The 14,889-nt window shown below is 44.9% G+C and overlaps 1 protein-coding gene across 6 annotated transcripts in view; it reads right to left on the bottom strand.

The window, feature by feature from the left end:
• LOC120024521 (ankyrin-1-like) overlaps window positions 1-14,889 on the bottom strand; it is a 64,326-nt gene that overhangs the window by 46,340 nt on the left and 3,097 nt on the right. For 5 of the 6 annotated variants that reach the window (XM_038968830.1, XM_038968926.1, XM_038969081.1 and 2 more), the window contains exons 2-10: window positions 9,211-9,312; window positions 5,127-5,225; window positions 4,195-4,293; window positions 1,805-1,903; window positions 984-1,169; window positions 752-850; window positions 543-641; window positions 324-422; window positions 1-198 (exon numbers count right to left, since the gene is read on the bottom strand). In XM_038968830.1, the coding sequence (XP_038824758.1) occupies window positions 1-198; window positions 324-422; window positions 543-641; window positions 752-850; window positions 984-1,169; window positions 1,805-1,903; window positions 4,195-4,293; window positions 5,127-5,225; window positions 9,211-9,312 (1,080 nt within the window). Of the gene's footprint in view, window positions 199-323; window positions 423-542; window positions 642-751; window positions 851-983; window positions 1,170-1,420; window positions 1,733-1,804; window positions 1,904-4,194; window positions 4,294-5,126; window positions 5,226-9,210; window positions 9,313-14,889 lie in introns of those variants that run through there. The other variant, XM_038969159.1, reaches the window with a different exon arrangement.

The raw sequence follows: 14,889 nt of genomic DNA, 5'->3' as shown, positions 1-14,889 counted from the left end.
CAGTGCACGGGAGTTGGGTTTGGCTCCCTTGTCCAGCAGCACTTTGGCCATGCGGTGGTGCCCACAGTGGGCCGCCACATGCAGGGGGGTCAGGTGGTCCAGTGTGATGTCATCAATTGCAGCATTGTATTGCATTAGTTGCCTCACACAGTCCATGTGGTCCCCCTGTGCTGACATGTGGATGGGAGACAGGCCGTTCTGTAGGAGAGTGGGGGGGGAAGAGAGAGGGATGATGCAATCCATTACTTATTATGTTGTGTGCATGCAGTATTTGAGCACAACTGTCCAGGGATTAGGCCTTGGTGGATTAGCGTTAGGTGTACCTTGGTCTTGGCCTGGATGGGAGCCCCTTGGTCCAACAGGATCTCAATGATCCTCACATGTCCATTCCTGGCAGCACAGTGCAGTGGAGTCAACTCATCCTGGAGCGAGAGAGAGAGGACAGTTATTCACTGGTCTAGGGCAATATAGTATCATTTGTGTAACAGGACAGGGCTTGACACTAGAGACTAGAGAGAGACAAAGGGGATGCAGTACAGTACCTTGGTCTTGGCATCAATCTGTGCCCCTCGGTCCAGCAGGAGTCGTACCATGATCACATTCCCCCTCCTGGATGCGATGTGCAAAGGTGTGATGCCATTCTAGAGAGAATTGCAGAGGAGATAAGCAGTAAGACCAGAAAGAGACCCGCTGCGGGACTGGTAACAATACAATGTGTCAGTGATGCTAGGGCAGAGGGAAACAGACTTACCTTAGGGGTGAAGTTGACATTGGCTCCTCTGTTGAGCAACAGTTGGGCTACGCTCAGGTTCTCGTAGTGTGCAGCGATATGAAGCGGTGTGAAGCCTGTCTGTAGGGACACACAGGAGACCAGAGCTCTTATACTGAAGGCCTTGATGTGTTCTAATTTGAAAGTAACGTCTCCTCCACTCGCTCTGGGACACACTAAACTAAGTGAAGACAAACACACGGTGAGTACCTACCTTGCTCAGGACGTCTGCGTTGGGGTCGTTCTGTAGAAGCACAGCAGCTGTGCGCGTGTCATCGTTCCGCGCTGCTATGTGCAGTGCGGGGAGGCGAACTTTGCCCTTGGTGCCGTAATTGATGAGCAGGGCCACAACGTTCTCATGTCCCTGCTGAAGAGCCACGGCGAGAGGGGTAAAGCCATCCTGACAGAAGAGAGAGAAGCGGAGACAGAGGCGAAGAAAGGTTTAGTGACCCAGAGAGACAGATGGGGAAGGGAAGGACAGTGAGAGTCAAAAGGGTTGATAAGCGATACAGGGAATACTACAGGAGGTGTGTTGTAAAGTTCGAAAATGAATAATTTCCTGCTTAAACCTTCCTGATTCTGGGAATGTTCCAACCTGGATTCCTGAAAAATCAGGGAATTTGGTGAAAGTAAAAAAAAAAAATGTTTTACCCCTTTTTCTCCCCAATTGGTAGTTACAGTCTTGTCCCATTGCTGCAACTCCCCTACGGACTCGGAGAGGTGAAGGTCGAGAACCATTCGTCCTCCAAAACATGGTATACTTCAGCTTGCAGGCGCCGGCCAGCCACAAGGAGTCACTAGAGCACGATGGAACAAGGAGATACTGGCTTGCCAAACCCTCCCCTAACCCTGACGACGCTGAGCCAATTGTGCGCTGCCTCATGGGTCTTCCGGTCACGTCCAGCAGTCACACAGCCTGGGATCAAACCCGGGGCTGTTGTGACGCCTCAAGCACTGTGATGTAGTACCTTAGACCCCTGCACCACTCGGGAGGCCCTGCATTTTGCAACCCTGAATCTGCTGATTGGCTGTTACCTCAGTAGGAATGCTTTGATTGGCCCCGTTCTCCAAAAGGAACTTCACAACTTCTAGATGATTCTCTTGTGCGGCCATGTAGAGCGGAGTGAAGCCCTTCTGTTACAGACAGACACACACATGGACACATACACACAGGAAGGAGCACAACACAGCAGCAACACACACACACACACACACACACACACACACACACACACACACACACACACACACACACACACACACACACACACACACACACACACACACACACACACACACACACACACACACACACACACACACACACAGAGGAAGCACAAGCACACAGAAAGACAAGAAGGCAGACAGATATTAACAGAGTTGCATTTAGCTAATACACTCTTAGAAAAGAGGGTTCCAAAAGGGTTCTTCGGCTGTCTCCATAGGAGAACCCTTTTTGGTTCCACGTAGGACCCTTTTGGTTCCAGGTAGAACCCAAAAGATTTCTACCTGGAACCAAAAGGGTTCTACGTGGAACCAAAAAGGGTTCTGCAAAGGGTTTTCCTATGGGGAACCCTTTTAGGTTAGAGTGAGCACCTTTTTTCTAAGAGTGTACGATGGCCTGACATCATGTTTCAATCGGGAGTTGGGCCAAATGCAGGAGCTTATGCACACCCAAAAATGTTAGTAGAGGTGCTGACTAACGGAATAGTAAACTGAAACTGTGTAAAAATAAAGAAAGTTGCGCACTATAAATGCTCCCAACAAATTCATGAGCATATATACAGTAGAGTGTGCGACTTTCTTTCTTTATTTTTACTCAATCAGGGTTGGGGTCAATTCTGAAGTGTATTGAAAATAGCTCTCTTTAATTAGGGATCCTAGCGCCAAAGGTGCAGGAACCCTATTGCTTTTGTTAGTGTTCTTCTTTGTGCATTTTTCCTTTTGGTCAATATCTCAACAACACATGGGTAAAATGTTGTAGAATTTGGCAGGATGGTAGAACCCATCATGCGTACCTATGATGCACTCATTGGCCCCTAGGTAATGTAGCACTACAGTTAATTAAAAACCATGCACACATTCAAAACACATTCAAAACATTTGCCCAAACTATCAAATCCAACTCGTACAGGTGATTGACAACATGTCCCTGAAGATATGTACGAAGTTTAGTGTTGATATCTTAAAATATGATGGAAAACACAGGTCATATGACTTTGACCAAAAAAGTGCTAGTGTAATGCTAATGCTAAAATGATTTAACATTTCTTCTTCACATGAACCACAACTCAGATTCACTGAATATTTGATATGTAGAATCTCCGAACTAGACCCTAGCTAAATTGCTAAGGAAAATGTGTTGTGGTTAAAGATGGCCTTTACTGAGGCGCTACTGTGAACTGAAGGCTATAACTATTGAACCATAGGACTTAGGGGAATGGAATTTGGTAAACATGAAGTTGGAAGGGACAGTAGTCTATGGCAGTAGCATGGTAGCATGTAGTAGACATACCTCATCACATATTAGAGGCAGAATCGTGCAATTTGGAAAACGTGCAATTGGTAAACATGCTTAAAGGTATGGCCTTTGCCCATTTCATTGCCAGAGTGCCCGACGAGTGACCAAGAGGTGCTATTTCTATTACCCGGACCCTGTTAATGCTGCTCTCAATGCTGCTCACAGCAATAGTTGAATTTTAATTGAATTGGGCTCATCCCACAGGAAGCAGAAATTGCATTGAATTTGAAATAAATTAAGTACAATTAAAGGAAATTCAATGAAATTCAAATAGCTACAATTCACTATACAAATATTTATTTTGACATCATGTATGGTACAGTACTATACTATGTATAACATAATGAAAAAATACATTTTTAAGTTTTAAATAATTACAGTGGTCTGGAAATATTCTAAGATCATTTTGTAGGTTGTCTGTAATAATTCATAATTTGCTTACATGTTATTAAATATCTGGGGGTAAAAAATAAATGTCCCATTAGTTCAAACCCTCCAGAATGGAAGGGAACTACCTAACATTTCATGACAAAAACACAAATCAAAATGCTGATGAAAAATGTCAGTTAAAATCTAACTTATGTTGAAATGGTATCTTTATTCTTTTTAGTAATAACTGGCAGATGTGGCAAAGGAATGAGACTTTCATGTTTCATGTCTCAGTTCAATTTCTTTGAATTAAATTATACTTCCTTTAATTCAAATTCAAATTTCAATTAATGGGTTGAATCAAAATACATTCCGAAATTCAGACCCCAAACCCTGAGTTCCATGCAGTATAATGCAGCATAACTGTATTATAACTGTATCTAACTGTATGTGTATCCGTTGTGGCTGGTGGCTCTTCTGCAGGGGGTTCTGCCAGTGGGGTCGGGGTCTCTTCTGACACTGGTGGGGGTCTCACCTGGGACTGGGCATTGATGTTGGCCCCGTAATTTACCAGCTCTGCCACCACTTGCTCCTGCCCAGCCAGGGCAGCAATGTGCAGAGCTGTGTTGCCTTTCTGTGGAGGCACAGGACAAGAGAAGACATGAGACATAATGTTTGTGTGAAAGCATCTAAAGTAGTGTAGTACTTGTAAGTAGTAGTAAGCTTTAATACCGTAAAACTTCAATTCATAGCCCAGGCATTTATTTGCTTAAATCACTGAACACAACAGGCTAGGCGTCTATTTCCTTAATGCACACAGCTTTTGCTCATTTGCGAAGTTAATTGTTTTAATTCTAGCAATCTAATCAATTTCTTAATTTCCTGCAGTAATGGGTTATCATTTACACACTGTCACATTTCTTTTGTCTTAGTATGCCTTTATTTAGGAAAAAATAACTTATTTGACAGAATAATTATTCTCCTCTTTAACTGTGCATTTTCACCAGTTCTTACTTTCACCAGAGGTCGATTGGCAGATTTCTGGGGGTCTGTACTCCCGAAGTCGTTTACTTTTTTTTGTGCCTGCCCGTTAGCTAGCAGTTCTCAGCTGTTAGCAGTCACTGGTTAGCAGTTTCTTACTGGCGATAAAAACGGATGTTTACCATAATGTTTTTACTGAATTGTAACAAATCAAATATTAAATCTTCAAAACAATTCCTGGTAATTCATGGCAACCTCGTAAACAATTAATTTAGACCCAGCATTTATTTGAAATAGCTGATTGATTTGATTTGCTGAACTGTATATCGTTGCCCGCTAAGGGACAAGCGGCTATTTGAGACTCAGCGTTTAATTGAAGTTTTACGGTAAGTAGAATCATTTGAGTATGCAGTATATTGTACTTTGGTGGTGGCATAGGCTTTGTGGAGTACATGAGTGGTAATGTGCAGGCGGTTGTGGGAGTACCTTAGTCTGGGTTTCCACATCGATGCCTCCATGTAGTAACTCCAGCACCATTTTAACGTGGCCTTCTTTAGAGGCCAGATGCAACCCGTTGAGACCATTCTGAGGGAGGAGAGAGAGAAGAGCAGACCTCACACTGTAGGGTCCCTAACACACACTGCACACACTACACACACACTACACACACAGCACACACAGAACTAAAAAACACAGACCTTTTGGCCTCCATCACACACTCTGCTCTCACACACTATAATCCCACCAACAAGTCAGAACCCACACACTGAGACACACCAAAGGATCAGATCCCCAGACAAGCACTGCTCTGCTTATTATACAGCTCTTCCTAGATGGATAAAATGCAAAAGTATGTAACTGAGTCCAACTGTACCGTATGGTCAGGACAAACAGCCTCTACACATACAGTATCTACTAGAGATTAACAGTGCTCAGTTAGCAATAACGGTGGCCGGAATTATGATGCTGATGATGGTGAGGAGGAGGAAGAGGATGGGAGGGGGATGGCAGGCCGGTGGTCTCGGGGCTGGGAAGAATACGAGCTGTGTGAGATAGGTCTGACCTCACACAGCCTTCCTTCAGTGACACAGGACATGTGAGGTTGGACCTTTCCCACACCACTGATATTATTCCTCTGAGTGGAGAGACCACAGCACACCATCACTCTACTGCAGACTGGAGGGGGAGAGGGGGAGGGAGGGGGGTAGAAGCAGAGATGGGAAATGGAGCATGAGGGATAAAGAGAATGCCAAAGGAGGGGAAAAAATAAGTAGAGGGCGTAAGAGAGAAATAACTTGAGGGTGTGAGGAGAGGAGGGTTGAAGAGGAAGGGGAGGCAGGGTGTGAGGTAGGCAGGGAGGGTAGGGAGAGAGGCAGTCCAGCTGGGTGGCCGGTGAGCTAGCCCATGGCAGACGTATCTACTCAGACTGGGTACAAGAGACACGACTGCCACAGCCAAGCCTCCACCTAACCTCCATCAGGCTGACACCTCACTCTGCACAACAACAAATACAGCAACAACAACAACACACTGGGAGACACTCACACACAACACATAACCAATATCACATCCAATTTCACAACCACACTCAACACACTTGAGACAATTCCAAAACACTAATACAGACTTGGTTTGAAATGACACACATTGCATTATACATGATTTGAAGGAGAATGGCTGTCAATGGTAACCTGAGACTGCAGATAAAATGTACTGGTTACCACAGGGTGTCTCTCTTCAGCAGCCTGAGGTCTCTTTACACCTACTTGTATGCATGTACCGAATCCTATGTTCATTATGAGCGTTTAACCTGGGAATGTGTTTGATGCTAATCTTGATTGGAGCATTATAGTACAGAGGTAGAGTGTTTAGCAAACCATGGCTAAGCTGGCCTAATGAGCTGGAGAATCACACACACTCTGCTGCCCTGTTTGTATGGCCTATAGGCAACCTCATCCCCCTCGCGGCGTTGTCTCTGGCCACCATGGGAGCAGCCATCAGGGTAAAGCAGGCAGGAGGGTGGAGATGGGCCCGAGGAGTAACCCCTACCCTATTTAACACCTTCCCCCTCTTCCCTACCTGTCACCTACTGCAGAGAGACTGGCTACCTGGGCCTCAAAACACACACACACACACACACACACACACACACACACACACACACACACACACACACACACACACACACACACACACACACACACACACACACACACACACACACAGTACAGACATGTCATGCAAACACACACACATATTGCACACACTTAAATCTTACACACAAAAATAACTAACACAGTAATTCACATTCAAGACAAATAATGATATACAGTACACACAGTCAGGGACAATCCACAGAGCAGGTATTGGAGCAGAACAGAACACACTGTACACTGAGTTGGACCCAGAGTCAAGACAGATATTCTGCTGGCTGATATCACATCAAACACATTTCAAGCCAAGAGAGAGACGATGGATGAGTCCAAAATGGAACCCTATTCTCTATGTAGTGCTATAGGCCCTGGTCAAAAGTAGTGCATTTTGTAGGGAATTATTACATTTACCTGACACTCTTATCCAGAGCGACTTACAGGCGCAATTACAGTTAAGCGCCTTGCTCAAGGGCACATCGGCAGATTTTCCACCTAGTTGGCTCAGGGACTCAAACCTTTCTCTTACTGGCCCAATGTTCTTAACCACTAGGCTACCTGCTGCCTCATATGTTGCCATTCGGGATGCAGTCAATCACCTCAGTCCAACAGAGAGGAGGATCATTACATCAGTGGTGTACCGCTATTCATTTGAAACATTTATGGTATAGTTTCTCTAAAACTGACTGGCTAGCTAGCTAACAAACATACAATGCAGATAAATTCTTATAATGTATTATTTTACACAACTTCTTATCACAGCAAAATGGTGGACCTTTATCCCATCATAAGAAGGTTCATGTCTAGGGCGGGTAAATTACTGTAAACTTTCAAAATGTACCAGTAAACTATCAGAATTTTGGTATCTTTCGAGGATTTTCTGTAATCTATCACAAGATATCTAGGGGCCCTTTTGGGTTTACTTCAAATTATCACAGACATCTGTAATTATCTCTGGCCCTCTCTCTGGCCTTATCACATCTAAAATATATGAAATAATTAAATAAGATTATTTTAAAATAGAAAATGGAATGACAAAGCATTGTCTTATAGTAAATATAAACCATCAAATACTGAATACCATTGGTGTTTAATATCAGGGTTTCAGCATGAAATATTATTCTAATTATTTTTTATACGCTTTCATTTATTTTACTATGTCAATATTTGTTGTCAATGTCTTAGCTTTAAACTGGTGGCGTGCAGTACACAAGTGCATTACATCCATCTCACTGTAACACTCAGCATTTTATCAACATAATAGTTTCTTAGATTGCTTCTGTAACATGTGTTTGTGGGATAACCTACAAGTCAAATCAAAAATCAAATCAAATTTTATTGGTCACATACACATGTTCAGCAGATGTTATTGCGGGTGTAGCGAAATGCTTGTGTTTCTAGCTCCGACAGTGCAGTACTATCTAACAAGTAATATTTAACAATTCCACAACATATACCCAATACACACAATTCTAAGTAAAGGAATGGAATTAAGAATATCTAAATATATGGACGAGCAATGTCAGAGCGGCATAGACTAAGATACAGTAGACTGACTAGATTTAGAGTTGGACTGCATTGGATGATAAAAAAACATGAATGTTAGCCAGTGACTCTGAAATATTCTTTCCTCTCTCTCTTGCCATTTCCTGCTCTTCCATGTTTTCTCTTTCCCTCTATCCATTCCTGCGCTCCCTTCATAACACTGCATCTGAACTTTGCTGATAAGACTCTTCCTGTGTGTGTGTGTGTGTGTGTGTGTGTGTGCACGCGCTGTCGTTTTGACATGGTCTGAAAGATGACTCATCTTTATTTGATCTAATTACATTTTACATTTTAGTCATTTAGCAGACGCTCTTATCCAGAGCGACTTACAGTAGAGTGCATACATTTTTATTACATTTTACATACTGAGACAAGGATATCCCTACCGGCCAAACCCTCCCTAACCCGGACGACGCTATGCCAATTGTGCGTCGCCCCACAGACCTCCCGGTTGCGGCCGGCTGCGACAGAGCCTGGGCGCGAACCCAGCCCAGCCTGGGCGCGAACCCAGAGACTCTGGTGGCGCAGCTAGCACTGCGATGCAGTGCCCTAGACCACTGCGCCCACCCGGGAGGGTGCCTATACAGTAGTTAACAAGTAGTTAACTTGTTTTCATACTTTTATTCATGCATTATTCTAGCGCTGCAGTATGATGACCCAACATTGTGAAATACTAGTTCCACAGCCAACGTAAATGGACAAATTAAATGAAAGAGTGTAATAAATCAGTTCCATTAGCTGATTGAGACTTTTACAAACAGGAAGGCTTTGCTTGATCCTGGTGAATCCAAAATGAATCTCAGAGTTTGGAGACATGTATTAATGAACTCTCCACAACCATTTTGATTGGCTACCGGGCCTTGCAGCTCTCTCACCTGATTGGCTGTGTTGATGTCTATGCCGTTCTTTATATGGTCGAGGGCCTTGTCCATGTTACCAGAACGAGCCGCCCGCAGAAAACTAGTGACAGCATCAGCCTGAGGGAGAGAAAGGGGAGAGAGAGAGGCACATAGAAGGAGAGATATTTATATTATTGTCATAAACCTTCATTCAAATCAAAACCATACAAAGTCAAAAGACACACAGACAGTACAAGACTATAAATGCTTTCCATTGGTGTTTCCTTCATCTCCCTCCACACTGTTATTGAACAGGATAGGACAGTTGGGCCAGCCCCCTCCCATTGGCCAATCAGAAGCAGGCCTGGCAGGCTGGGGACCCTAAAGGAGGGGGTGCAGGTGATTTGCATCCACATAAAGACAGACAGAGCCTCTGTCCCAGGCTCCATCCCCGTCCCCATGAACCAGCTGCGTCCCAAATGGCACCCTACAGTATTCCATACATAGGTTAATGGTCAAAAGTAGGGAATGGGGTGCCATTTAGGATGCAAACCTTAGCCTCATTCGGAGTCTCTCACATCTGAGACTTGCTTTACCTCTGCACATACAGTAGGTGATAAGACCAGGGGACATGCTGGTGTTCTGGTGTGTGTCTGCTCTGCCCAGTGCTCTGGCTGGCAGTCTGGCTGGTGTTCTGGGGTGGTAGGGTGTGTGTCTGCTCTGCCCAGTGCTCTGGCTGGCAGTCTGGCTGGTGTTCTGGGGTGGTAGGGTGTGTGTTTAGTGAATGCTCTGGCTCATGATCTAACACATGGTGTGGCCCTGTTTTAGTCTCTGTTTTGTTTGTGTCTGGGGGCGTCATGCCTCTCTCAGACAGGGGTGCTGAAACAGGATCACTCATGCGGCATGAGAGAGAGAGGAAGAGACAGAGAGAGGGACATGGGGAGAGAGAGATAGACATGGGGAAAGGGGAAGAGAGAGAGAGATGAGGAGAGAAAAGGGGGTAGAGATAGAGAGGGACATGAAGAGGGGGAGAGGGGAAGAGAGAGAGGGAGAGAACGAGAGCGGGAGATGAGGAGAGAGAACGAGAGAGGGAGATGAGAGAGGGAGATGGGGAGAGAGAAGGGGGAAGAGTTGGATGAGGGAGAGAGGGTCTACTGCGGCAAACCCTCCTTCCCCCAGCATGAGTCTTTCTACAATATATATCGCTATCAATTATTCCCACACTCCTCAGGACTCATTTGCTCAATGTCTAGGTCTTTACATGTAGTATCACTCCGTCTGTCTAGCTGTCCAGCTCTCATTCTCCTTCGCTCATCCCTATTTTTCTCTCTGGTTTCTGACCAAAGCATGGCCAGGGATTAATCAATGTGAATAAGATCGGGCGCAAACATCATTACACTTTTTGTGATATCGCAAGTCCCAGCCACCTACAGAATTATAAACACACACAAAAACATACACACTGCACACATTGGTTAGGCTTAGAAATGAAAATACATACCCACCCAAGCAAGTGCGACCACACACAGTGACTCAAAAATGTGTTCAACACAAGTTACACAACACACACTGCCACTGTGACATTGGCCCCCATTCAGTAGTGACTGGAACTGACCCTCCTTTGAGACAGTGGTAACAGAGAGAATGAGGACCCACATGCCCAAGCCGTGGGCATGGCAACTAATGATGCAAACCCTCACCCCTCAACAGAGCACCAGTGCAAGTGGTGCAGCTCTGTGCAAAGAAAAGACTGCATAAAAAAGAGACGGAGAGGGGATCACTGAGAACGTGAGAGAGCTGTATGCAGCAGTAAATCTTTCAAAGCATTTCCCTGCGACAGACCGGTAGAACTTTGAGTGTGATAGCTAACTCCACAGCCTGAGCACAGACAACCACTTCTCTCTCAGCCACTAGACTAGAGATTCGTCAAGGGAAAAAGTCACAATGTTTCCAACTCTCTACTTAAGAGTTCATGTAATCTTGTTTAACTCCGCTCCTTCCCAGTTAAAGGAAAAGCCACGGTGCTTTCTGGGAAATGTAGTTAGTCTAAGAGAACTAAGTGACTCTCACTTATAGGCCTACCTGTTCCTGAAACGTATTCCCTCCACTTGATCATCCTTGCGTTCCATCACTTCTCTCCTCAATCCTTAACCATCTCCATCTGTCTGTCAACACCCTCACACTGTCACTCTGGAAACTTTATGCGAGACCTTTACTTTCTCATGTACAAGACCTTGAACAATGCACACTCACACAGACATATACATATTCAAAACGTTTAAAGACTTACGCATGCACTGTCCTTTTATACACACTAAAGACAGCTTTGATCAACTGCTGTCCCATGTGGAAAGTTGAGGCTGAGACAGTCATCTTGGAGTGAACCTCAAACAGCACTTAGCACTTGTTAGCACTTAAAGCCGATTTATGGTCAATCCAGTCTGTATTGGCCACACAGCATTTTTCTGCAATGCGGCCTCTGCAACAGTCAGTGCATTCCTACTTCTTGCGCTACGCAGAACAGAACAGAGCTATTGTGAAGTAATTTGTCAAGGGAAGATGTGGTACGGAGGTTGATTTGGCATCAGCAAGCCTCCGGAGGCTCCTCAATTGCGTCAATTGCCTCCGGACTGCATAAATCGTCTTTTAGCAAGCTAGTTATCTATGGAAGATAAACAGAAACGCTATATGGCTGTATAAGCAACCAGTGTTGTGTGCCTCTTTCAGTTCCCCAGTCAGTTACTTACAGTGACAGAGTTGTCCTGTTCAGCCATGGCCTCTTTCCTCTCTGGCCTTTCCTCTAATGGCCTACTCTGTCTCTCCCACTGTGAGAAAGGCGATAGCCCCCAAATCCCCTCCCTCCAGCCTTCTTCAGTACAACAAACTGACCCCCCCTAATACACCCCAATCACTCTTCCTGTCGTACCCACAAAACCACCTGTTACCAGGGTTAAGATTACCGTAGCGGGGTACCCTCCTCACAGAAATAGATACTCATATAGTGAGTGTGTGCGTGTGCACAGACATGTAGAAACCTACTTAGCCTCAAATATATGCTGTCCACATACGATGCACAGGGTGCTAGATATTCCACCAAACACTGTGCATAGCTGGTCAGAGTGTAATTTGTTTGATTGTGAGTGTTTGTGTGTTCACTGCCATGGTGACTCAGAGAACATCTTTTCAACACAGTTTGAGCAAAAACAGCTGATGACACGACACACACACACACTTTACCTTCTGGAATGCACTCCTACAAGGTGGACATCGGTCAACTTGGCCAAGGTCAGGCAAAGTTCAGATGTCAGAGGGTCATTTCAGCACAGGGAAAGTACAGAAGTCTGACATGACCTATCCCTACACTAACAGTAGCCCTCCATGTCAAGGTCAATAACTTGGTTGAAAGTCAATTACACAAGTTATTCACATTTTTACTGTTCAGTACAGTGTGTTTATGTTGGTGTGTATCTGGCTTCTCTACTGTACATGAGTAAGATAGTATGGACTGTAGTGGTGTGTGTTAGGGAGAGGTACATGTCTGGTGCAGTCAGATAAGAGTGGAAGGGGCACTCTGTAGGCCACACCCAAACCCTGCCTGCCAGGCTTCCACAGAGTAACACCACTCTCAGTGTAAACAAACTTTCACTCGCTCACTAGCCTGTCTGACACAAATCCACACACACAGCCACGGATGAACAAACGCACACGCACACAATCCTCTATTGTCTTGTAAATCCTCATGCTAATCTTAACTAACCCATTCTGATGGAGATGGATGTGGGTCAAGCTCAATGACTTATATATACACTAGATGACTGATGGGGCATAGTGGTAAAGCCGCCGCGTCTCCATCTCCACCTATTCCACTCCAGCCATTAGCACAAGCCTGTCCTCCCCAATTAAGGTGGCACCAACATCCTGTGTTTGGAAGCTATATTTATTAATGTCTACATTCGTTTTTGCCACATTCATTTTATTACAAACACCTTAATGCATACTTAAATTATATTATGTGAGCTAAAACAAAAAATAAACCATTAAAAAAACAAAAAAGCATTTTCCTTAAAGTATCATTTTGAGAGGTTACTGTCCCGACTACACCAAGAAAATACATTTATTTGAAATACTGTAGAATTCCATTCATTCCTATAGAGGATTACTCCTACTGGGAAGTGCCAATATGGCTGACCGGTGGCTTCAAAACACCATAGTGCCCTCAAAGCTAATCAATCAGCTAAGTACCCTGGGACTAAAAACCTCCCTCTGCAACTGGATCCTGGACTTCCTGACGGGCAGCCCCCAGGTGGTAAGGGTAGGTAACAACACATCTGCCATGCTGATCCTCAACACGGGTACCCCTCAGGGGTGCATGGCCAAGCACGACTCCAACACCATCATTACGTTTTTCGACGACACAACAGTGGTAGGCCTGATCACCAACAATGAGACAGCCTATAGGGAGGAGGTCAGAGACCTGGCAGTGTGGTGCCAGGACAACAACCTCTCCCACAACATGATCAAGACAAAGGTGATGATCCTGGACTACAGGAAAAGGAGGACCGAGCACGCCCCCATTCTTAACGACGGGGCTGCAGAGGAGCAGGTTGAGAGCTTCAAGTTCCTTGGTGTCCACATCACCAACTATCATGATCGAAACACACAAAGACAGTCGTGAAGAGGGCACGACAATGCCTATTCCCCCTCAGGAGACTGAAAATATTTGGCATGGGTCCTCTGATCCTCAAAAGATTCTACAGCTGCACCATCGAGAGCATCCTGACTGGTTGCATCACCGCCTTGTATGGCAACTGCTCGGCCTCCGACCGCAAGGCAATACAGAGGGTAGTGTGGACGGCCCAGTACATCACTGGGGCCAAGCTTCCTGCCATCCAGGACCTCTATACCAGGCGCTGTCAGAGGAAGGCCCTAAAAATTGCCAAATGCTCCACCCACCCAAGTCATAGACTGTTCTATCTGCTACCGCACGGCAAGCAGTACCGGAGCGCCAAGTCTAGGTCCAAAAGGCTTCTTAACAGCAGCTTCTACCCCCAAGCCATAAGACTCCTGAACCCCTCATTTTTACGCTGCTGCTACTCTCTGTTTATTATCTATGTATAGTCACTTTACCTAAATGTACATATTACCTCAATTACCTTGACTAACCTGTGCCCCCACACATTGACTCTGTACCGATACCCCTGTATATAGCCTCACTACTATTATTTTATTGTTGCTTTTTTGTATTTTTTTTTTTTACACTTCAGTTTATTTTAGTAAATACTTTCCTAACACTTATTTTTCTTAAAACTGCGTTGTTGGTTAAGGGCTTGTAAGTAAGCATGTCACATAGTATCAGCAATCCAGGGTTTATTTACATCATTGGCCTAGCTCCTATAAGCCCTAGAGAGGACAGTGATGTGGGACTGGCTGGGGTTAGTGGAGCTACATCATCAATCACCCTCTACTGTTCTATTACTGAACTTTTACTGTATTGAAGGAGAGACAATAACCTGCAGCATGTCATCATTAGCATCACAGTACACTGTAATGCTATGTGTATCCCATTGTCCTCAGGCTCTGTACACTGACGCAAACACTGTACCTCTGTCTCTCTCTCTAATCCTCACATTCTTCATTAATTCTACCCAGCTTTCCTTCCTCTTCCGTTGTTCGCCCCTGTCTCATACAATCCTGTCCTCCATTCCCCCTAAATTT

This window comes from Salvelinus namaycush, chromosome 1 (assembly GCF_016432855.1).
Source record: "Salvelinus namaycush isolate Seneca chromosome 1, SaNama_1.0, whole genome shotgun sequence".
In the NCBI taxonomy this organism is placed as follows: domain Eukaryota; kingdom Metazoa; phylum Chordata; class Actinopteri; order Salmoniformes; family Salmonidae; genus Salvelinus; species Salvelinus namaycush.
The sequence above is the reverse complement of the archived record's forward strand: the minus strand, read 5'-3'. Positions and strand labels throughout refer to the sequence as shown.